The following is a 24,403-nucleotide window of genomic DNA, read 5'->3' on the forward strand; positions in this document are numbered from 1 at the left end:
TATTTCTATCAGCATCAGTGGTAGATACTTCAGTTTTGTTTTGTTTTTTACATTTACCCACTTCATTTGAAGTAAATGCTGATAAACAGAATATAGAGACACAAATTATAACTTTATGTTTTATATTTGAGTTTGTCTATTTCAAGGTTGAATATGTAGAATCTTCATTAAAAGCTGTATATATATATTTTTAAATAAAACACCCACAGGGCGCTTTGAGGGGTACGGAATGAAGGTATTGCATTTCCATAAAAAATATATATATTTAGTCTGAATTAATATTGGACGTTGGGCATTGCTGGTTGCCAGGTTTGTTTGTTGTTGGGTGCAGCTACTGTAGGCTGGCACCGGGTGAAATGCAGTTTGCCAATCCTGCAGCTGCTTCGGAGCCTCAGTGAGGGGGGCTTTATTTGTCCCAGCAGATGAGTGAGCGGAGACGGGCAAAAACCAGAGTCAATATAGGCCAATATGCTGTTTTAAAAAAATGTTTTGTCTTTATGTAAAGCACATTGAGTTGCCTTGGTCTGAAATGCGCTATATAAATAAAGATACCTTGCCTTGCCTACAATCTTTAGACACTAGATGGTGGTGTTCTGCTCATTCTATTTATTCAACGTTTAATTATTGTCGAATAAACAATTTAATTGTAAAGTATTTCTTCTTTTTAATACCTCATAATTTTTGTATCAGATTTATGTCAAGTGGCAGCTGTAAAACTTTTCCCTTTGGGATTAATAAAGTATTCCATCTATTTATCTATCTATATTAACGTAAGTGGAGTGAGGATAAGTCAGAAATGAGGAAATGTGACCTACATAGGAACCAAAGACTAGTCAACATCTGGGATTCCTATGAGCGGTGTAGAAGGCTACGCCAGGATTTGGGACTGAAAACAGATGCTAAGACAGCTAATTTTTGTGTTTTATTGTGGGAGATGTTACATAAATAGCCTCCATTAGTCTGTGCCAATACTGGCTTATGACTGTGAACGTCCCCGGGCTGAACAACACACATGTGAACACATGTTAGCAAATGTTAGCCATGTCGTTAGGAGGTGAGGGAGGGCGATACAAGCTCGGGGCGAGGAGTCGTGGAATACTGAGTGGAGGGGTTTGGTTAGGGGGGGGCAGGATGCTTTTTAAAAATCTGTCACAGAGGCATTTTGTAAACTATAGCTTTAAGAATGTAGTTGGGATAGTTTGAGGTCCTTCTGGAGATGCTGATGATACACGCCAGAGAGAGCGGTCAGACCAGTGGAGAGTTAAAGCTCAGCAGTGTAGATATCAAATGAATGTGCAGTGGCTAGAATCTGAGCACAAATAAATGCTACAGCTCTTCAATAATAAGAATAAGAATACATTTTATTTATAGGCGCCTTTCTAAGCACTCAAGGTCACCGTACATTTGTTAAAAATAGTGTTACACAAAAAATAAAACCAATACCAACAAGGTGCTCTGTATTTCCCTGTTGATTAGTGGAGGGACTGGGGTTAGCTCCGGATAATCTGACCAATCTACTATTTACTATTTTATTGAGTTTCCTTTTAGTGAAATTTTGAGTTCCCTCTGGTAAACAGACTAATGCTTTTAATGTGAAAGGTAAGAACAGAACGAGTGCATCTGGTATGTGCTGCTTTTATCAAGGTTTACAGGAGTAAAGATTGCCAACGATTCCGTCTGTGGTTCAGACTACAGAGCCTCCCTGTTGTATTAGAATCCTCAGAATTATACAATACAACATGATTAGCTGTTGCCTTTATTTGTAGTGTGGAAGCTTAGAAAAGTCAACCATGTTGCTAGCAAAAGTACTCGACTGTTCGTAAAAGCAGAATCACATGCAAATGAATCATACAAAGGTCCCTGTTTCTAAACGGATGCCACACACTGCAGTTAAACAAAGTCAAATGAGTGAATGCACAACAACATCTGGAAAACTCTTGAGTTTATTGTTGGTACGGTTTTGTGTTAAAGACCAGCGTTGTCATTTATTTAACTTCCTACAGGAAGGTTTCTTTCCTAGGGGAAAGGTTACACTAAAATACAAAAACCTGTGGGTTCTGCTTGAGAAACTACAGACATTTAACACTGACATTTGTATACAGAAGTCTGTTTGGCAGATAAAACCAGTAAAAGTCCCTAATCTCAGGGTAATGTTTAGTAGAGAAAGAGAGAGAAGAGGGAAGAGGGGGGGAGGGATATTAAATAAAGTGAGACAGCTGGTCTGGCAACTCTGAGGTCATGAGAGGGACAAATACACACACACACACACAGTATAATTAAGTGGCTTGTAACAGAGTCATGGAGCTCAGTACATGGAATAAAACATCTTAATTCTCAATATTAAAAGTCAGTTTCGTCCAAAGAGGACACTATGTGGTCAGAGTTTACATGCAGTTTAAAAACCTGATTATATTCAGGTTAAAGGCAAACTCCGGTTTCTCGGGCACCATGTAAACACTGTACCACGGGTAAGATTGGAGTTCGCATACCCCGTTTAACAGACCTAGAGAAGTCCTTATGTTACCCAATTATTCGTGCATGTAAACAGCTTAACCAGAGTTTTATCAGGTTTCTAGTCTGCTCATGCTCGCAACTCCACGGCAGTGATTTTTGACCCAGAAATAGAATAAACCTGGAGGCAACAGCGCCGAAAACAACGTGAAAAAACAACAACAACAATAACAGTAACATCACTACCAAGACGACCCGTTTCGGTTGTAATTTTGTCTAAAAGTCGGCTGTTTGTGATTTTGACAAAGGTGAACCGGGAAAGAAAAGCTGTATTCAGTCCACCTGTATGTTGGCAGGATGTTGTATGTATTGTATGTATGTTGGCACCTACTGTAATGGAAGAAGAGTTACTCCGTCATTTTCCCATTCAACACCCTTTTTATGTATACATGGGGAACTTCAATAATCTGATTATTCCCTTAACCGGGGAAAGATCATTTTCAGGTCACTGATATGCATGTAAACGCACTGACTATCAACACAGATCCCCAACCCATTTTGTCCAATGTGCCAAAAACTAACCAGTAGTTCTATGCTGCATATCTCAGAATTTCCTGTGTGTCACTTTGTTAAAACAATAGCCTTCATCTCAGTGGGTCTAACCTGGTTAAAATAAAAACCAGAGGAAGCAAAACACCACTGTTTTGTAAGCTAATACAAACTGAATAGCATTGCATTCCCCTTCCAGTTAACCCAGACCTAAGCACAAATATAAAATTAAAGGTTGAATATGAAGAATGAGCAGAACACCGCCATCTAGTGTCTCAAGATCTTAGTCGCAACAACAAAAAATAATTCCAGCAGTCGCGTTGCCAGGTTAGTTGCAGAGTGTGTCAAGCGATCAGCCTGCTCCATGTCAGTGATGAATCATACAGGGTAACGACTCATTTGGACTCTTCAACTGGAAGTCTTTCTTTGAGTGATGTGGAATCGATTAGCTAGCTGTCAACTCAAAAGGATTATTGTTTCTGTTGTTTTATTGTAACAGACAACCCTGGCAAACTAGATATATTTTTCTATGGAAAAGCAATACATTCATTCTGTACCACTTAAAACGCCCCATAGGTGTATTTTATATATATATATATATATTTTTTTTTTTAATAAAGATTCTATATATTCAACCTTTGATAATGATGTATGATTCACGCAAGCGTGTGATTCCTCCCTTTGATAAAGATGCCGGTATCTGCTCCTTTGTGAGGAGGAACAGGAAACTGTCAGAAACAGACTCCATGAGGGTGGCATGAGGGCATGACGTCCTTTATCCTCGATTTTTATTCACAAGAAAATACCAGAATTATCAGGTCCACCATTGGCATCCCGTTCTCTTCACAGATCAGAGCAGATTCAAACTGAGCACATGTGACGGACGTGGAAGAGTCTGGAGACGATGTGGTGAATATTATTCTGCCTGTAACATCATCCAGCATGACTGGCTTGTAGAGGTGTGACGAGATATCGTACCACGAGATCTCTCGATATTTAAATGTGCCGACATTTCTCGTCGAGGTGTAAAGTTATCTTGTGATATCAATATGGAAGTGGAAACAGGAATAGAGCGACAGATAACACACAAACAATAGGGCTGGTAAGTCCCGCCCCTGTAATATGGCTTCAGGTTAACTCCATGGGACCTCAGCTCTTAAAAAATGTACATTGGTGTCTGATGAAATGGAACACTTATTCTCTGGTCCCAGTCATTATCTGTTCGTGGAATTAAATGATCATTTTTCATGTTAAGAGTTTGATAGTTTATTGTAAAATTGATCAGTCAAAGGCTCTGGAAAAAGCCTAATGAGAATGACTACATTTCATGTTCTTATGTGACGTCAGGTCATCACTTTCCCCTCACTTCTCAACTCTACTACTTCCTAGTCTTACAGTCAGGCAGGAATCAAAAGATAGAACACCTGTTCTTGCCCGAATATGGACATTCTCGCACACAAAAAACACTGGCATTTTCCCTTTGATTTACAGTGTAATTTTGAATCCGGCCCTCAGTGGGTTGGTGATTTCGGTTTCGAATTATACAAACTACATCAGTAAAGATTTTCATTTTGTTCATTAACATCTGATGTGTGTTTTAAGTGGTCCCTTAATTGTTTTTAGATGTACAACCCTGTAAAATATAAATAATACAAATCTGCAGATATGTAAATCACTGAAACTCCATATGTAATTGAAATTAGCAAACATACATTTCAAATGTTTGTAAAAATGATATCCTCATATAAAATTTGATGCCAGAGATAAGTTTGAAAACAGTTGGGACATAGGCCTAGTCCACAGGAGCACAGGTATTTTTGAAACCAAACTTTTATGGCCCCCAGTTAAAAAAAAAAATCCTGTCCACACCACCAGTGTGATAAAGAAATATCTCCGTCCACATGAAACCACCAAATTCACCTTCATCAGCTGGTCAAGTCTAGAGTGCTCCACAAGTCTCCATGGATACAGCTGGCTGTTTACCATTGCATAGTGTGACGTCAAACAATGTCGACAAGAAATTGTGGTTTTCTCGGTTTTCCTGTCCATGACTACTGAAACCGGACTTTTCCAAAAAGTTCACCCTGGACTCCGGTTACAAAAAACTACCCACAACTGTGGTTACGTGTGAATGAAAGACCAAACCGGGCAGAGAAACACACAGTTTCAAAAATACCCGTGTTTGTATGGATGGCCACAGTCATATATACCACTCTGTTGCATCACATCTTCTTTTAACAATACTCCTTAAGCATTTGGGAACTGAGAAGACCATCTGCATTCATTGCAGTCATCTTGGAAGCTCAAAGTTTTTCAATTCTTTCTTGATTTCAGCTGCTCAATAGTTCGGGGTCTCCTTTGACATACTTTTGTTTTCATAATGCACCAAACATTTTCAATGGGTGTATTATAGACTTTGAAATCCCCGAATCCCCCATATGCTGTAATTTTAAGCTGAAAACAGTGTTTTTAAATTATTGCCCTATTTGCCAGTGCAGTCTTTCACAGAGTGGTGAACCCTCCCATCTTAACTTCAGACTCAGCCTCTCTGGATGCTCTTTTTATACCCAATCATGTTACTAACCTGTTGCCAGTTAACCTCATTCATTGTTAGATGTTCTACCTGGTGTTTTCTTTTTTTCGCATTTCACAACTTTTCTGGGGGTTTTTGTTGCCAGTATATCCCAACTTCCCAAATTCGAAAAGAGCATATAATTTCTGGGTTTTGATATTTCATATGATGTCTTTGTGCTATTTTCAATCAAATATATGGGGTTCCAATGTTTTTTAAATTATCACATTCTGTTTCTATTTACATTTAAGATAGCGTCCCAACTTAACAGAGGATTCTAAGAAGAGAAAAGGTGAAAGGTACCTTTGTGGTAAACCTTGGACTGGCTTTTACTCGTAAGTTTGTCATGAAATAAAAGGCAGCAAGATAGTCTTATTGCAGGTACATGAGCTCTGTCATTTTTTCCTCTAAAAGACACTGTGAAACGCCTCCTTCATTTTAAAGCACTGCTGTTTGTGGTCCAAAACTATGGCGGAACTATTAATTTGCTGTCGCCCTTTGGACCACCATGCACTCCCACTCCCCTCACTCCATCAATACATCAAACTCAGAGAGAGAGAGAGAGAGAGAGAGAGAGAGAGAGAGAGAGAGAGAGAGAGAGAGAAGCAGAATGTTTTTCCTTTGACATAACTCTTCATCAGTGAGGAAACTGAACCACTTTCATGAACAAATGAACAAACTTTGAATTAGTAGTGCAGTTGTCATCAATCACTGATGAAGTCTGTGAGATATGATTGAAAGCTTAGGGGAAAAGCTACTAGAGTAAGTTGACCTTGGATAAGAGTAACAACGCTGTTTTCAAAAGAGTTTGGGCGCTGTGTAAAATGTAAATACAATCAGAATGATTGAGTGGTGGACTCAACTATTTAACCTTCAACATTGTTATTGTTAACACATATAAAGAGGGGAGTCTGGCTGTCCTACGCCATAAAATTGGTGGAATGTTTTTATTTATAGAGAGAAAACAGGTGACAATTTAAAATAAAAATCTAGAAATAGGAATATTATTAATATTATTAATATTCCTGTGCTGTTATTGTTAACACATATAAAGAGGGGAGTCTGGCTGTCCACCGCCATAAAATTGGTAGAATGTTTTTATTTATGGAGAGAAAACAGGTGACAATTTAAAATAAAAATCTAGAAATAGGAATATTATTAAAATTATTAATATTCCTATTATACGTATTATCACTAAGGCTAACTCTCACAATTTCAGATTATTGTATTTTTTTTCTATGAGTGCCGCTAATATGCCGTTGTAGCGGATAGGTTGTTGACAGTAGAGGGCCGGTTGATTATTTAAATGATTTATTCTACACACACGCATATTCATTGGTGTAGATCCCTGGGGCTGAGTAGAGATTACACGAATACCCTTAAAATGATGATTTACTAATATAACAGTTCAGTAAAATGATGATTTACTAATATAACAGTTCAGTAAAATGATGATTTACTAATATAGAAAAAGTTAAGTAAGCAGTGATACGTGTTGGCTGTTAATAACAAATAAACAAGAAAGGTAAGAACAGTAAATAATTCCATGAGCAGTACTTTCTGAATGATATGGTAAGCCTCTACAAAGTTGTGATTTATGGTGGCATGGTATGAGTTGCATACAGGCAAAAAAACAAAACACTTTTGTGTCCCCTCCCATCCAATCAGATCAGCACCCCTGCGTATATTTATATACATTATACGCATATTTATATTTATTACTACACTCAAAAATGGTAAAGAAATTACAGGATTACATTTCACTGGAATTATACCTTTCGATTTCATGTGACAAATAAATTGACTGATGTGATTGTGAGTGAGTGAGAGTGTGTGTGCGTGTGTTCATGCGTGTGTGCGTGTGCATGCTGACCATGGAGTCATCATCAGCGATGAAGACGGTACAAGCCTGGGCCTGCATAAAGGACAGGGTGGTTCCTGCGATCTTCCTCAGTAAGACCTCCAGACACTGCTGCTCCTCAAAGATCAGACTGGCCAGGTCCAACAGCACCTTCACACCCAGAAGAACACATCATGTTTAGAGCTCAGCTGCTGAACATCTTGAGATTCAAGGTTTGGCCTGTTTTTAAAGCAGCTCACAGCAAAGAGAGACAGAGAATGGTCTTTTGACAATCATAATGACATCATAACAGCTTTCACTACACTTTCAATGTGTATTTTTAGAGTATGTCACAGACATGACCAAAAATTTAGATGTTAATAGTTAACTCAACACTTCTCAACCTTCTCTGTCTAAAATAAATAAAAATGACATTGGTAATGAAATTAAATGAAACATTCCATGATGCATGAGCCGTGATGGAGGGAGGATGGGGTATTGAATGGGGCAAACAAACATGTCCCATGTGAAACCAAAAGTCAACATTGACTTTCTTACGTAAAACTTCTTACGTAACGTTTGCCACAAACTTTAGTATTTAACCCGAACCACACTCTTTTCCTAAACCTCACCGCATAATTTTGTTTCCTAAACCTAACCAAGTAAAATTTGTTTTGTTTTAATTCACAACAGGACTCCCAGAGCATTAACAGATGTGATGTGAAGGGGTTCTGACCAAGCTAACGGAGAGTGTTACCAGGTTAATAGATGATAACGGCCTTCTGAACATACAGACAGGTGTAGCAGGCTCCTAACCCATCACTATGAGGCTGATAACCACTGATTACGCCCATTTATATTTCAAAACAGGTGCAACTTCACACTCACCTGATTGCGTCTGTTTTCCAGCTGTGATGTCTCGTAGAGTTGAGCGTTGTGCAGGACAATGCCCGAAAAGGCCAAATAGGCTGAGAAGTCCTGTTGGAGAAGAACAGAGCGCCACGCACAAAGAACGATAAGAAAAGACTGTGAAATGAAAATGACAGATAATATGAGGAAGGATGCACAGGTTGAGAAGGTTGGACTGACAAGGACCATTTTATATTCAATGTATCTGGGAGACATTTTGACATGGGTCAGGACAGCTAAGGCTTGTGTTAAAAGTCTGGCAGTCTTGTCAAAAACATTTTTCTGACTTTCTGAATAGACACAGTAACAAACTGGTTCTTGAAGGTGAACCAGTGAACTTCACGTACCTTTTCATCCTGTTCAGTGAAGGCACTGTCCTCCCCACATGTTTTATTGATAGCCTGAGCCACTCCAACTACCTGTTATGGATAGGGTGGAAAGAACACAACCGGAAAAGTTGATCAAAATGATAATTATTTCATCTACATAGATCTAATGAAAAAAAAGAGTTGGAGCTTAGCTTGAGTTGACTTATATTAGAACGAGTTATATTTTGAAAATCAGTACTGCAGAAAATACATTCAAAATTAAGTTGTGCCAGCTTCTTTGTGCTTCACATTGGAAAATGTACAGCAGGGCCAAATAAAGCTCTGCTAAAGAGGCGGTTATAACTGAATTACAGATATTATATCATGATTTCTATTATGAAGTAGAAATAAATAAATTGAAATATAAGGTTTCTCAACAATCTCAAAGGTTGAATATGTAGAATTTATTAAAAGCTATATTTATTAAAAAATAATACACCCACGGGGTGTTTTGAGGGGTACAGAATGGAAGTATTGCTTTTCCTTAAAAAAATTAATTTAGTCTGGATTAATATTTAAAATGTTTTTTGACAGATTTGACAATGACTTTCTGTCACACTCTGTTTTCATTGTAGCAGCCAATAGCGTTGGGCGTTGCCAGGATTGTCTGTTGTTGGGTGCTGCTGCTGTAGGCTGGCACTGGGTGAAAGGGAGTTTGCCAATCCTGCAGCTGCTTCGGAGCCTCAGTGAAGGGGGCGTTATTTGTCCCAGCAGCTGAGTGACCGGAGACGGGCAAAATAAAGAGAGATAAAGGAGTTCAACGGCATTAAAACGCACGCCCAAATGGCTATGTTTGTCCTTGATCGCCACGATCACTTTCATGTGAGGTTAGATTGGAGAAGAAGGCAGGTACAACTAGTGTTGCTTTCGTCAACAAAAATGATGACGAAATATTGTCGTCAACAAACCTTTATCACATGACGAAAACTAGACGAGACGAAACGAAAATGCTGGTCATGTGACGATAACTAAGACTTAATATATAATGCAATTTCGTTGACGAATAAAAACGAGACAAAATGTCTCTTCATTTTCGTTGCCGAAAACGAGACGAAATAACGTTGTTTCTTTGTAGTTTTCTCCCAGTCTTGCGTCTGGGCGACGTCACTTCCTCAATCCCCACACGCGCATTATTTAGATTCTGAAGCTGTCGCTGCTGTGGGTTACCGTTAACGTAAGGGTTAGCGTTAACGACAACTAAAGAAAAATTAGAACAAAGTGTGACACCAGCCGGGGTTTGTATTTGGGAGAAAAAGAAGAAACCCTTTCTTTACATAGACGTTGAATTTAGGTAAGTCAAGACATTAACGTAACGATACTTTCTGTTTTAGAAAGCTTGTGCGACATTAGGCTACGGTTAATGTGTCGGGTTTTAACGCTAGCTTTAGCGTTAGCCACTGGAGCTGAGAACATGCGCATGTGTGTGTGTGTGTGTGTGTTTGTTTGTGTGTGTGTAAAGTGTGTTTTTAGTTCCTTCCTGACTGTCTCACTCTATAGGTGCACTTAACTTCCCCTTGTTGGCCAAATACTTTCACTAGTTTTGTATTTCACAGAGCAAATCACACTGAACTGAATTTGGCATCAACATAAATTGGATTACTTATTCTAGACCTGTACATGCATGTAAACTAAAGATATCTGCATGGGTTTGGCTAAAAGAAAATGTCGGTTTTGTCAATACTACTAGGTACTTTTATTTTATTGATTAAATATAATTGCATTACTAAAAAGAGACTAATATACAATTTTCTTTGACTAAAACTAGACTAAAATGTCATAATCCTCAAAGCAATTTCAGTCAAAAACAACTGGACTGGTTGTTTGTCTAGGAAGACGTTTCACCTCTCATCCAAGAGGCTTCATCAGTTCATGTATGCATCTGACCATGCTGGGACTGGTCCAACTAACTGGTGTGAGATCCAGGTATTTAACCTCTCACAAGGCCGATGATGTCACTGAAACCCTTTGTGCTCCAAGTGCCAACGCCCGTCGTTAGAGTGACAGTCGTTGGTGGGCAGTTGGTTTCGACTTCTTTAGTGCTCCATTGAGTCTGAACGACAGTAATTGGGGTCAAACGGGGCCATGTGTGAACAGTTGTTCTTTGAGGTTAGATTGTTGAACTTCCTGGGAAGAGATGAAAGGGCAGCATTGTAAATTGGAGATAAGTGGTGTCTCAGACCTCCTCCTCTGTTTAGCGATGGTTTCTCCACTTTAACATAAGATTTGGACATTGCTGTCGTCAAAGGAGTGGGCTTTCTCCTTGAGGTGTAAGTGGACAGCGGAGTCCAGGCCTGAGGAGTTAGCTCTCCTGTGTTGGGCCATGCGTTTATGCAGTGGTTGTTTTGTTTCTCCAATGTAAAGATCTTTGCATTCCTCGTTGCATTGGACAGCATAAACCAGGTTGCTTTTGTGGGTGTGTGGTGTTCTGTCCTTCGGATGTAATAGTCTCTGTCTGAGTGTGTTACCGGGTTTGAAATACACAGGGATGCAGTGTTTGTTAAGGATCCTCCTGAGTTTCTCCGATACCCCAGCCACATATGGGATGACTTTGTTGTTTCTCTTGTTATCTTTTTCTTTCTGGAGGCAGCTGCCGTTTTAACAAAGGGCCAGCTGGGGTAGCCACAAGTTGTGAGGGCGCCTCTCAAGTGCTTGCGTTCTTCCCCTTGAGCCTGTGAGCTAGTGGGTACGTTATCTGCTCAATGCTGCAGTGTTCTGATAACGCCAAGCTTGTGTTCCAAAGGGTGGTGAGAGTCAAACAGTAGATATTGATCCGTGTGATTGGGTTTTCTGTATACCCCAATGTGGAGGCTCCTGTCATTCTCCATATGGACGTCACAGTCCAAGAAGGGCAAGCTGTTGTCCTTAACTTCCTCTCTGGTGAACTTGATGTTTCTGTCCATGTTCAGTAAAAGTTTGCACCTCTTTGGATTTGATCTTAACCCATGTGTCGTCCACATATCTGAACCAATGGCTTGGGGTTACTCCTTTGAAGGAGTTCAAAGCCTTGTCCTCTACCTCCTCCATGTACAGATTTGCCACAATAGGGGATACTGGTGAACCCATGGCACAGCCGTGTTTCTGTCTCTAAAAAATGCCATTAAACTGGAAATATGTGGTATTCAGGCACAAATCCAGAAGTTGGCAAATGTGGTGTGGTTTGAGATTTGTTCGGTTGTGTAAGGAGTTGTCCTGTGTGAGCCGCTCTCTTACCGTGGCCAAGGCCTCCATGGTTGGAATACAGGTGAACAAGGAAGTCACATCGTAGGACACCATGGTTTCATCCGGATCCATTTTTAGGTCTCGGACTTTGTTCACAAAGTCTATGGAGTTTTGGATGTGGCGTGGGGTGTTTCCCACCAGTGGTGCCAGAATATTGGCAACATGCTTGGCAATGTTGTAAGTGACCGACGACTGTCGTTCAGACTTAATGGAGCACTAACGAACTGTCACTCTAACGACAGGCGTTGGCACTTGGAGCACAAAGGGTTTCAGTGACATCATCGGCCTTGTGAGAGGTTAAACACCTGGATCTCACACCAGTTAGTTGGACCAGTCCCAGCCTGGTCAGATGCGTACATGAACTGATGAAGCCTCTTGGATGAGAGGTGAAACGTCTTCCTAGACAAACAACCAGTCCAGTTGTTTTTGACTGAAAGTGCTTTGAGGATAACGATGACCTGGATGAATGAGAACATTCACAGGCCTGAAATGTCATAAGTTTTCGTCGACTAAAACTGGACTGAAATACTCAAGACTTTTAGTCGACTAAAATTAGACTAAAATGCTCAGACTTTTAGTCGACTAAAACTAGACTAGACTAAAAGTAAAACATGCCGCCAAAAACAACACTAGGTTCATCTAAGCAATGCTACCTTGACCAGGAGCGGCCGTTGGTAAGTTTGTGTATCAAAGCTGCAGTGGAAACTTATCTTTTTTATTAATGTACTTTTAAATTAATTTAGTCAATGTACGAAATCTGCTTTTTATTTATTTTTGATTTAATTTAGTCAATGTACTAAATCTGTTTTATATTAGTTATTTTTAAATTAATTTAGTCAATGTACTAAATCTACTTTTTATTTTAAATTAATTTGGTCAATGTACTAAATCTGCTTTTTGTTTATTTTTTTTGAAATTAATTTATTACATTTACTAAATCTGCTTTTTATTTGTTTTTTTAATTGGTTTGGTCAATGTACTAAATCTGCTTTTTGTTTGTTTTTGAATTCATTTATTCAATGTACTAGATCTGCTTTTTGTTTATTTTTAAATTAATTTAGTCAATGTACTAAATCTGATTTTTATTTATTTTTAAATTAATTTAGTCAATGTACTAAATCTACTTTTAGTACAATCATAAAACAAAATCAATAACGAGGTTGCTGTAGTGACAGATAAACAGGAAGAGACTGGGTAACATTAGCTGTCCGCCTAGATGCCTCTATCTATATATACCTATATACCTATCTGATCAGTCTTTATAGTTTTGTTTGAGTAAATGTGTCAGACGCGTTTTGTTTGTTGCTTGTTGTTACGGTAACAGGAAGAGAGAGAGTAACCGCTTAACATTTAAACATCCCCTAGTTCTATTCAGGCACTCACAGCTCTCCTTCTTTCAGCCGCTTTTTCGCTAATTCAATAGTGTTAAACGTTACACGCTGTTGGACACTTAAGCTTAGCAGTTAGCTTCACAGCTGGTGATGGCTTCCCCCGCTCTCTCTCCTGCTCCCTCTTGCTCAGAGTGTCTTATGTTTAGCTACTCCTCTGCCTCCTTTAGTGATAATGGTAAATGTAATAAGTGTAGTGTATTTGTAGCACTGGAGGTGAGGCTCAGTGAGTTAGAGGCACGGCTCCGCACCATGGAAGCTCAGTCTTGTGCTACGGTAGCTAGCCGGTCGCCTATAACTTTAGCCGGTGCAAAGCCACATGGTGTAGCGTTAGCTTCTACTAACCCTCCCCCGGCAATCCCTGAGTAGCAAGGGTCCTCCTGGGTGACTGTGAGAGGAAAGCATAGCTCTAAATCGAAGCCCATGGTTAACCATCCACTCGTTCACGTTTCAACTAGTTTTCTCCACTCATTGACACACCACTGGTTATTGGCAGCTCCATTCTGAGAAACGTGAACTTAGCGACACCAGGGACCATAGTAAAATGCCTCCCGGGGGCCAGAGCGGGCAACATTGAGTCCTATTTGAAACTGCTGGCTAAGGATAAATGTAAATATGGTAAGATTGTTATTCACGTTGGGGGAAATGACACCCAACGTCAATCGGAGGTCACTTAAATTAATGTGGAGTTGGTGTGTGCATATGCAAAAACGTCGAAAAGAAAATGTCGGACTCTAATTTTCTCTGGTCCCCTGCCCAACTTGACTTGCGATGACATGTATAGCTGCATGTCCTCATTCTGTCACTGGCTGTCTGGATTGTGCCCGGCAAATACTGTGGGCTTATTAGATAATTGGCAGTCTTTCTGGGGAAAACCTGGTCTTATTAGGAGGGATGGTATTCATCCTTCTTTGGAGGGTGCCGATCTCATATCTAAGAACCTGGACGCAGTTGTTAGCGGTCTAAAACCATGCCAACCCAGTGTTGGGATCAGGAAGCAGAGTCGCAGTTTAATACACCTCTCTGCGCTTCCCTTATCACAGATGCCCAGGAAGCAGAGTGGCAGTCTAACACACCTCTCTGCGCTCCCTGTTGAGCATTTTCCAGCTTAGTATAGTATACAAACGCTGTGTGCCCCACGGTCATCTAACCATTAACCAGTCTTTCACATTCAACCTGGAAAACTGTGCAGCCAATTCTCTTTGTTATAGTGTACCGTGCTCCTGGTCCGTACTCTGAATTTCTATCTGAATTCTCAGAGTTTCTGTCAAATTTAAATAAGTAAGTAATCATTGTAGAAGATTTTAATATTCACATGGATATTGATAATAATAGCCTTAGTATTGCATTTATCTTTAGATTCGATTGGTTTTAGTCAGAGTGTACATAAACCTACTCACTGTTTTAATCATACCTTCGACCTTGTTTTGGCTTATGGTGTGGAAATCAAATGACTTAATAGTCTTTCCACAGAATACTATTTTATCATACCATTATTTAATAACTTTTGAATTCGTATTACAGGACTACTCACCCCTAGGCAAAAGTTTCTACACTAGATGTTTATCTGATAGTGCTATAACTAAATTTAAGGAAGCGATTCCATCTGCATTTACTTTTAAGCCTTATCCTAATATTCAAGATTCCTGCACTAACGTTAGTTTCTCTGAAATTGATCACCTTGTTGACAGTGTTGCAGGCTCACTACGAACAACACTCGACTCTGTTGCTCTGTTAGAAAAGAAGATAATGAAACAGAGGAAGTTAGCTCCATGGTATAACTCACAAACCCGTGAATTAAAACAAGTATTGCGAAAACTGGAAAAAAAATGGCGCTCTACTAAATTGGAGGAATCTCGCTTAGTTTGGCAAGAAAGTCTAAAAACATATAGGAAGGCCCTCCGTAATGCCAGAGCAGCCTATTACTCATCTTTAATAGAGGAGAATAAGAACAATCCTAGATTTCTTTTCAGCACTGTAGCCAGGCTGACAGAGAGCCACAGCTCTATTGAGCCATGTATTCCTATAACCCTGAGTAGTAACGATTTCATGACCTTTTTTAATGACAAAATTATAACTATTAGAGACAAAATCAACTCGCTTGGCACCAACTTTTCTTCATACCCAGGAAACCAGGAACGAACTGTATGACCTGATATGTTCATGGACTGATTTTCTACGGTTGACCTTAACAAATTAACATCTACTATTTCAGCATCAAAGCCCTCTACTTGTCTCCTAGACTCTATTCCAACTAGGTTACTTAAAGAAGTGTTCCCTTTAGAAGAGCAGTCCTGTATTAGATGTATTTAACATGTCTTTATCAGCAGGTTATGTACCACAGTCTTTTAAAATAGCTGTAATTAAACCTCTTCTTAAAAAGCCCAGTCTTGATCCTGAGGTACTAGCCAACTATAGCCCTATATCTAACCTTCCATTTCTCTCTAAGATCCTCAAGAAATTAGTCACCAATCAGCTGTGTGACTTTTTACATAACAATGAGTTATTTGAGGACTTCCAGTCAGGATTTAGAATGAATCATAGCACTGAGACACCACTGGTAAAAATTACCTTCTAATCACCCTTCTAATAGCTTCAGACAAAGGACTTGTCTCTGTACTTGTTTTACTAAATCTTAGTGCTGCCTTTGACACTATTGACCATCACATCCTGCTACAGAGACTGGAGCATCTAATTGGCATTAAAGGAACCGCACTGAGCTGGTCTAAGTCATATTTATCAGATAGATCTCAGTTTGTACATGTGACTGACAAATCCTCCATACACACTAAAGTTAGTCACGGAGTTCCACAGGGTTCTGTCCTTGGACCGATTCTTTTCACCTTATATATGCTTCCCTTAGGAAATATTATAAGGAAGCACTCCATAAACTTTCATTGTTATGCTGATGATGCACAATTATATTTGTCGATCAAACCAGAAGAAACCAATCAGTTAGATAAACTTCAAATGTGCATTAAGGAAATAAAAAGATGGATGACCTGCAAGTTTCTGATGTTAAACTCAGGTAAAACTGAAGTCATTGTACTTGGCCTCGAAAACCTCCGAAACTCAGTAGCTAAAGATATTGTTATCCTGGATGATGTTGTGTTGTCCTTTCAGCACCACAGTATGGAATCTGGGTGTTATTTTTGATCAGGATATGTTCTACGATTCTCACATAAAACTAACAACAAGGAATGCATATATTTCACCTGCCTAATATTGTGAAAGTTAGGAACATTGTGTCTCAGAAAGATGCAGAAAAACTGGTCCGTGCATTTGTTACTTCTAAGCTCGACTACTGCAACTCCTTATTATCAGGCTGCTCCAATAAGTCTGTTAAGAGTCTCCAGTTGGTCCAAAATGCTGCAGCTCGTGTACTGACTAAAACAAATCGAAGAGAACATATGTCCCCTGTATTAGCTTTTTTTGCAATGGCTACCTGTAAAATCTAGAATAGAATTTAAAATCCTCACCTACAAAGCTCTTATTGGTCAGGCTCCGTCGTATCTTAAAGAACTCATAGTACCGTATTACCCGACTAGATCGCTGCACTCTGAGAATGCAGGGCTACTTGTCGTTCCTAGAGTCTCCAATAGTAGAATGGGAGGCAGAGCCTTCAGCTACCAAGCTCCTCTCCTGTGTAACCCACTCCCAAGTGTTATTCGGAATACAGACACTGTCCCCATATTTAAGCGTAAACTTAAAAATTTCCTTTTTGATAAAGCTTACAACTAGGACTTACGAGCCCTTAGCAATGTTGTTATTTTTAAGCTGATTTTGTTCTGCTTAATTATGCTGCTATAGGCCTAGTCTGCCGGGGGACTGCTGATCGTGGTGTTGCCTGCTGCCGTGGTCCTGCATGACGCTTCCTGCTACTATTATAATCTATAACCTTAGCTGTGCTTGTTTCTACTATTCTGCTGTATTAATTGCCATAACATATAAGTCATATTCACATTACTATAGATATTATTATAGTTACTGGAAGTGTGTCTGTCTCTGTCTCTGTGTCTGTCTTTGTCTCTCTCTGTCCATCTGTCCGTGTTTTCTTTCTTTCTCTCTCCTTTTCTTCCTCCCCAACCGGTCTAGACAGATGGCCATCCTCCACAAAGCTGGGTCTATCTGACATTCCTGCTGTAATAGGGAAGGTTTTCGTTTGCCACCGTACTCTACAGGGGAATTGTTGGGTCTATGTAAATCATAAATAAGTCATAGAGTGTGGTCTATACCTAATTTGTAAAGTGTCCTGAGATAACTTTTGTTATGATTTGGCACTATAAATAAAATTTAATTGAGTTGAATTGAATGTTTACTTAGCTGGAACGGCTAACACTAACGGCTAACGGTAACTGTCAGTCAAACTCCTCTAATACTTGTTTTTATGGTGTGATTTTCCAGAGGGGATGAGTTCAATCAGGCTCAAACAGACTCCGGTTTCCTGTAGGCTACTGGGCCGATTTGACCAACCTGGCAACCTGACTGCTTTTAAATATTTTTTTGTTGTAGCGACTACAATCTTAAGACACTAGATGCAGTGTTCGGCTCATTCTCCATATTCAACCTTTAATGCTACCAGAATTTCTGTCAACTTGGCTGTCAATGAGATGCTCAAACTGTTTATTGGGAAAGGATGCAATTAATTAGTGAAAATTGTATGGATGGCAAGTTACACACCACATAAATAAAAAATAAAAAATTAATGTGCATTTAAATTGACCAAAACAAATCTTAACTCATGGTCTACTTAGATTTTTTCAGAGCTTTCAGCTGCATCTTATGGTCTTTCTCAGTGGATGGAGTTTTTCATGGTGATCGCGCCATTGTCGACATGTGAAGTTCAATACTTATATACTGTACATACATAATAATAATAATTGAACCATCTCCATCACAACCAAGCAAACTGCCTATGCTGCAAAATACCATGAGATGAGGTTGTAAGATTTGGAAGAAACTAGTACGTTAGTTACAGCTTTACTTTAATGAGTTACTTTTTTTGGTCAAATATCCTTTTTCTACAGCTGGATTTATACATATTAGCCCTGATAATATAAAATTGGGCATGACCAATAAAAAGCCACGTTTATGTTATGATAAACTACTTTCCCTCTAGTTAGTTTCTATACAATCAGACTTACATAGTACTTCACATATTTAATTCATGCTGTATATGCAATATGCGTGGCTCCAGTGCGTATCTCCTTACCTCATCTCTGTGGTTCTTGATTGGAAGACAAAGGATACTCTGGGTTTTGTAACCTGTGATCAAATCCACCTCAGCATTGAACCTTGGGTCCTGGGGAGGCAAAGCATGTACACAATTCAATCCCATCTTCCATAGGGTCTGACCTACGTTTTGGTTTTGATATGTGGTTTGAATAATCATATCAGGTCTTAATAATTAAGTCCAATTAACCATCTGCTAATTAACCATTGACTCATTTTGAAACAATGTAATGTGGTGAGAGGGAAACTTGCATTTGAATAGTTATTATTGAACCTTTCCAAAAGACCTGTTAGCTGGTCTATCCTGCTCCTTTTTGGATTTCGGCACAGCTGAGGTAGCATTAAAGTGTAATTCAGGCACAACATCATCCCATGGTCTTTTTCGTCACTTACATACATGGAGTAAGCCACCGAGACAGTTTTTTCGTATTACGACTATTAACAGAGAAATCTGGTAGAGTCGCTAACCGCTGGGAGTGGCACTGATTAGCTCGGGGCAGTACGATGAAGGCATTAAAATGTCTTTTTTGAACACTAATACTGCTCAAAATAACAACAAACATCTGCTGTAGCATGATAAGAGTCCTTACACGTAAAAGGAAGCACCACTGGGCTCCTTCCTTTTGGATTGACTTTGGTATTCGACTTGGATGGATTTTACCGGAGCTGTTACCGGGGCCAGTTGGTAAGTCTTTCAAAACACTCTTTTAATAAACTCCGGGTTTACTAACTAGGTTGTTGGTGCTTCATTTTATGTGTAGGGACTCTTATCATGCTACTGCAGAGATTTGTTGTTATTTTGAGCCGTATTAGTGGTTAAAAAAGCAGTTTTAATGCCTTCACCGTACTGCCCCGAGCTAATCAGTGTTAGCCACGTCCGGCTGTTAGCGACTCTTTGTGGTATCTCCATTAATAGTTTATACACAAAAAAAACTGTCTCAATGGCTTATTTGATGTATGTAAGTGCCGAAAAAGGCCAGAATTACATTTAAAGAGAATACATATGTTTAAGAATACGAGCAAGTACATAAACTAAGTAGCAAAACAGCGTTATGCAAGAATGAAATAACAACTTTGTTGATTAACTATGTCTTCTGCAATGAGCTACAGAAACAATGGGCCTCATCCAAGAACATTTCTCTTTCATTCTTAAGAAAGCTTCCTCTTATTTTTCTTAGTACAGCAGGCTCGTACGAATGTGCCACATCAGATACCTAGCTTCAGATAACTGTGTATACATGAGGAATGCCACCTCTACATAAATGTGTAAATTAGCATAATTAATGTCCCAATAATTAGAAATGTATCAGTCCACTTTTTTCTGGTTCTGATATGATTCTGATACCTGAATTTGGAGCTGATTTTGCAATTACTTTAAATTAATTCCAGAAGATCAGCATTAATAAATAGGGATATTGCTAGATTATTACCGCTAGAAGTAATGTTGAAATAGTTTTAACATTAATTGGTGAATGCAGCAAGTTCTCCAAAATCACTCCTACCAGCCACTTCAAGTAATCAAATTTCCTTGTAAAATCATCCCTGGCTCTCTTTAGGCGAATACACACATCAAATAAGCCCTCAAGACAATTTTTTTGTGTGTACAAACTACTAACGGAGAAATCCGAGACAGACACTAACAGGCAAATGCGGCTAACACAGATTAGTTGGGGCGGCAAGTTGAAGGTATTAAAACAACTTTTTTATTCACTAATACTGCTCCAAATAACACCAAACCTCTGCAGTATCATGATAAGAGTCCCTACACATTAACCGATGCACCAACAACATAGTTAGTGAACCCGGAGTTTATTAAAAGTCCCCAAAGAAATTTAAGTCAAAAGCAACTGGACTGGTCTCTTCTCTCATCCAAGAGGCTTCATCAGTTCATGTACGCATCTAACCAGGCTGGGACTGGTCCAAAGGTCTGGTGTGGAGATCCAGGTATTTAACCTCTAGTGAGGGTGTGCAAATCACTGGAACCCCTTTGTGCTCCAAGTTCCAACGAGTGACAGTTGTTGGTGGGAAGTTGGTTTCGACTTCGTTAGTGCTCTATTGGGTCTTAACGACAGTCGTTGGAGTCACATGAGGACATTCGTGAACAGTTGTTCTTTGGGGTTAGATTGTTGAATCTCCTGGGAAGGGATGAAAGGGCAGCATTGTAAATTGGAGATAAGTGGTGTCTCAGACCTCCTCCTCTGTTAAGCGATGGTTTTTCTACTTTTACATAGATGGCTTTTTTTACTCCTCTTTCAAACCATCTGTCCTCTCTGTCCAGTATGTGGACATTGTTGTCATCAAAGGAGTGGGCTTTCTCCTTGAGATGTAAGTGGACAGCAGTCCAGGCCTGAGGAGTTAGCTCTCCTGTGTTTGGCCATGCGTGTAAGCAGTGGTTGTTTTGTTTCTCCAATGTAGAGATCTTTGCATTCCTCCATTGCTTTTGTGGGTGTGTGGTGTTCTTCCCTTGGGATGTACTAGTCTCTGTCTGAGTTTGTTACTCGGTTTGAAATACAAAGGGATGCAGTGTTTGTTGAAGATCCTCCTGAGTTTCTTTGACTATGTTGTTTCTCTTGTTTTTCTTTTTCTTATTTAACCCCTTTGGTTTTCTTTCTGGAAGCAGCTGCTGTTTTCACAAAGGTCCAGCTGGGGTAACCACAAGTTGTGAGGGCGCCTCTCGAGTGTTTACGTTCATCCTCCTTGGACCTGTGAGCTGGTGGGTACGTTATCAACTCTGTGTTGCGGTGTTCTGATAACTCCAAGCTTGTGTTCCAGGGGGTGGTGGGAGTCAAACAGTAGATATTGATCTGTGAGAGTGGGTTTTCTGTATATCCCAATGTGCAGGCTCCTGTCATTCTCCATATGATGTCACCTCTAGGAAAGGCAAACTGTTGTCCTTGACTTCTTCTCTGGTGATCTTGACGTTTCTGTCCACTGAGTTTATATGTTCGGTTGAAGTTTTCACCTCTTTGGATTTGATTTTAACCCATGTGTGGTCCACATATCTGAACCAATGGCTCTGTGTTATTCCTTTGAAGGAGTTCAAAGCCTTGTCCTCTACCTCCTCTATGTATAGATGTGCCATAAAAGGGGATACTGGTGAACCCATGGCACAGCCGTGTTTTTGTCTGTAAAAAGTGCCATTAAACTGGAAATATGTGGTGTTCAGGCATAAATCCAGAAGCTGTAAAATGTGGTCTGGTTTGAGATTTGTTCGGTTGTGTAAAGAGTTGTACTGTGTGAGCCGCTCTCTTACTGTGGCCAGAGCCTACATGGTTGGAATACAGGTCAACAAGGAAGTCACGTCGTAGGATACCATGGTTTCATCTGGATCCATTTTTAAGTCTCGGACTTTGTTCACAAAGTCTATGGAGTTTTGGATGTGGTGTGGGATGTTGCCCACCAGTGCTGCCAGTATATTGAGTATATGTGCTTGGCAATGTTGTAAGTGGCCGAGTTTATGCTGCTGACAAAGGGCCTGAGCGGGGCCCCTTCTTTATGGATTTTTGGGAGTCCATTTAAGCAGAGGGTAGAGTCCTGGGGATAGAGCCTGTAATACTGTAGTTTGTCAATGACCACTTTTGTAGTTGTTGTAGACTAGGGATGCCCAATCCTGCTCCTGGAGAACTACTGCCCTGCAGGATTGGGCACCCCTTCTGTAGACACTCTATAACCTTCTTTTTGTAACCACTGGTAGGGTGTCGTTTCGAGGTGTCGTTTCGAAGTGTTAGAGTCACTTAGTAGTGCAGAGATCTTTGCCTGGTAATCAGTTGTATTTAGAACGACTGTGCATCTACTCTTGTCTGCTGTAAGGATTGTGATGTTGTGGTCTTTGCTCAGTGCTGGAACTTAAAGAAGTTCCACAAGCTTCCACGAGCGCAACTGGCTACGGATAAACTGGAGGTGCAGATATTTCACCAAACTGCCACAAATCACAATGTTTATGTGTTTTGCTGTAATAAATCATCAATGGGCTTCATCATTTTGGATTGCATTTGGCAATTGACTTTGGACTTTACTACAAGGAGAAGCTGGTACACCGGGGCCAGTAAGTAAGTCTTTCAAAACACTCTTTTAATAAACTCGTAGTTTTAATGTTGTTTAATGTATGTTTTAATGCATTCAACTCCTGGAAAATCCTTGGCATCAAAGTAATATCTAAGAAACCCACTACAGTTACTGAACTGTTGAAAAGACTGAAGAAGAATGGACCAAGATCAAACCAGAGCAGTGTGGGAAACTAGTGATGTCCCGTGGGAGCAGACATGCTGAAGATGTCAGGACTCTGGTCCTCTCAGTCTCTTCCCTCTTCCTTTTGTATGAGTTTGTCTCCCTCTGTCTGTTTCTCCCTGGTTGTGTCTTTCCCTGTGTGTTTGTCTGTTGGAGCTGGTAGGCGTGGTTCCACCCAGCTGTGGCTCTTCTCCTCGCCAACGCCTGGGAAAATAGCAGGATGTGACTCACGTCTGGCGCCAGACCGTTATTGCTATTTTGTGGTTTGTGTCTCTCGTTTGGTTGGCTGCCTAATTTTTCACAAAATACAGGTTTTTGTTGAAGTCCCTTGGTTATTTAAAAAAACATGCTAGTACAGCAGTGGTATAGCCACAGCTAAAATTCTATCAAATTCTGAACAATAAAAAATAACAGTATTTCAGAATAAATCAAGTATTTATCATTTATTCTCTGATTTTTCAGTAATCACCAGTGTATATATAAGAATTTTGAATGGTAATTTTAAAACCATTGTCATTGTAAACAGTATATATTTCAATAACTTAATCCATCACTTAAGTGCAATAATTTAATCTTACAGCTTATTTCTGTCAAATACAGTCATACATATTTTATCTTGTACATTTTCTCCACATTTAATTTATCTGATTTCATTTTTCCATTAATTTTATTTTACCTCTATTCTCACATCTACTTCATGTATATTTAACTTAGAGTTTATTGTTTACTGTATATTTCTGTATATATTTAGCCAAGAGTTTATTGGTTATCTTATACTGTATTTTTTTTACCTCCCTTGTGTTTTTGTAAGCTGCTGGAAACTCAATTTCCTTGCGGGAGTGATCCCAAAGGGATCAATAAGGAGAAGTCTAAGTCTAATGTGTGCTGTTTTGACGGATTACAGGCTAAGCAACAACAAACTTTCACTTAAGACTGACCAGACATTTGGCCTGCAGCTTCCGTACACGCCTCATATATTGTCAAATCCTCATGAATCAAAACTTTCAACCACTTATACTTGCGAAAACTACAGCAAAAAAAATATTTTCTGTAGTAGCTGTAAATGTTAGCATTATGCAACACAATTCCACCCTTCTCCAAAACAAAAGCCTCACATACATAGTTTTGTTAGTGCTTGGTATTAATCCAAGGGAGGCAAGGCCCTTCTTTGGTGTGTAAATGTGGAGTTCAAGAGAGAGAAGTGTCTTCTGAAGGCATGTTAAGGACCACTGGATGGAGAGATGTATTGTTTAAAGAACTTCTCTCCTGTCGGCAGCTCTCCCACCCACAGCCTGACCTACAAACACTCGGCTTCTCTCTGTCCAAACCGATATCCTCTATACACAAGTGTGTGCATGTGTGTACAAAACCATGAATAGAGGACTCTACATACACATAACAGGTTTGGTGTAGGCAGCAATATGTGTCACTTAAAAGTGAATTTGAAATATATTTTTTATAATTGAATTTGAATTGCTCAACTTGAATAATTGCAATGAAAAACTGAATCTGAATAGAATCATTTGGAATTTTATTTATTAGTTTGGAACTGAATTTCAATAAACTTGAAAGCGAATATAATATAATGACACTGAGTTCAGTTGCTCTGAAACTGTATTCAGTCTAAGTCAACCTGGAACTGCTAGTC

The 24,403-nt window shown here is 39.5% G+C and overlaps 1 protein-coding gene across 1 annotated transcript in view; it reads right to left on the reverse strand.

Annotated features, from left to right (window-relative positions):
* pde5ab (phosphodiesterase 5A, cGMP-specific, b) overlaps positions 1-24,403 on the reverse strand; it is a 141,620-nt gene that overhangs the window by 75,805 nt on the left and 41,412 nt on the right. The window contains exons 4-7 of the mRNA XM_083936760.1: positions 18,509-18,598; positions 8,669-8,740; positions 8,301-8,390; positions 7,446-7,583 (exon numbers count right to left, since the gene is read on the reverse strand). Coding sequence (XP_083792886.1) covers positions 7,446-7,583; positions 8,301-8,390; positions 8,669-8,740; positions 18,509-18,598 — 390 coding nt within the window. The remainder of the gene's footprint in view (positions 1-7,445; positions 7,584-8,300; positions 8,391-8,668; positions 8,741-18,508; positions 18,599-24,403) is intronic.

This window comes from Echiichthys vipera, assembly GCF_963691815.1.
Source record: "Echiichthys vipera genome assembly, chromosome: 22".
In the NCBI taxonomy this organism is placed as follows: Eukaryota; Metazoa; Chordata; class Actinopteri; order Perciformes; family Trachinidae; genus Echiichthys; species Echiichthys vipera.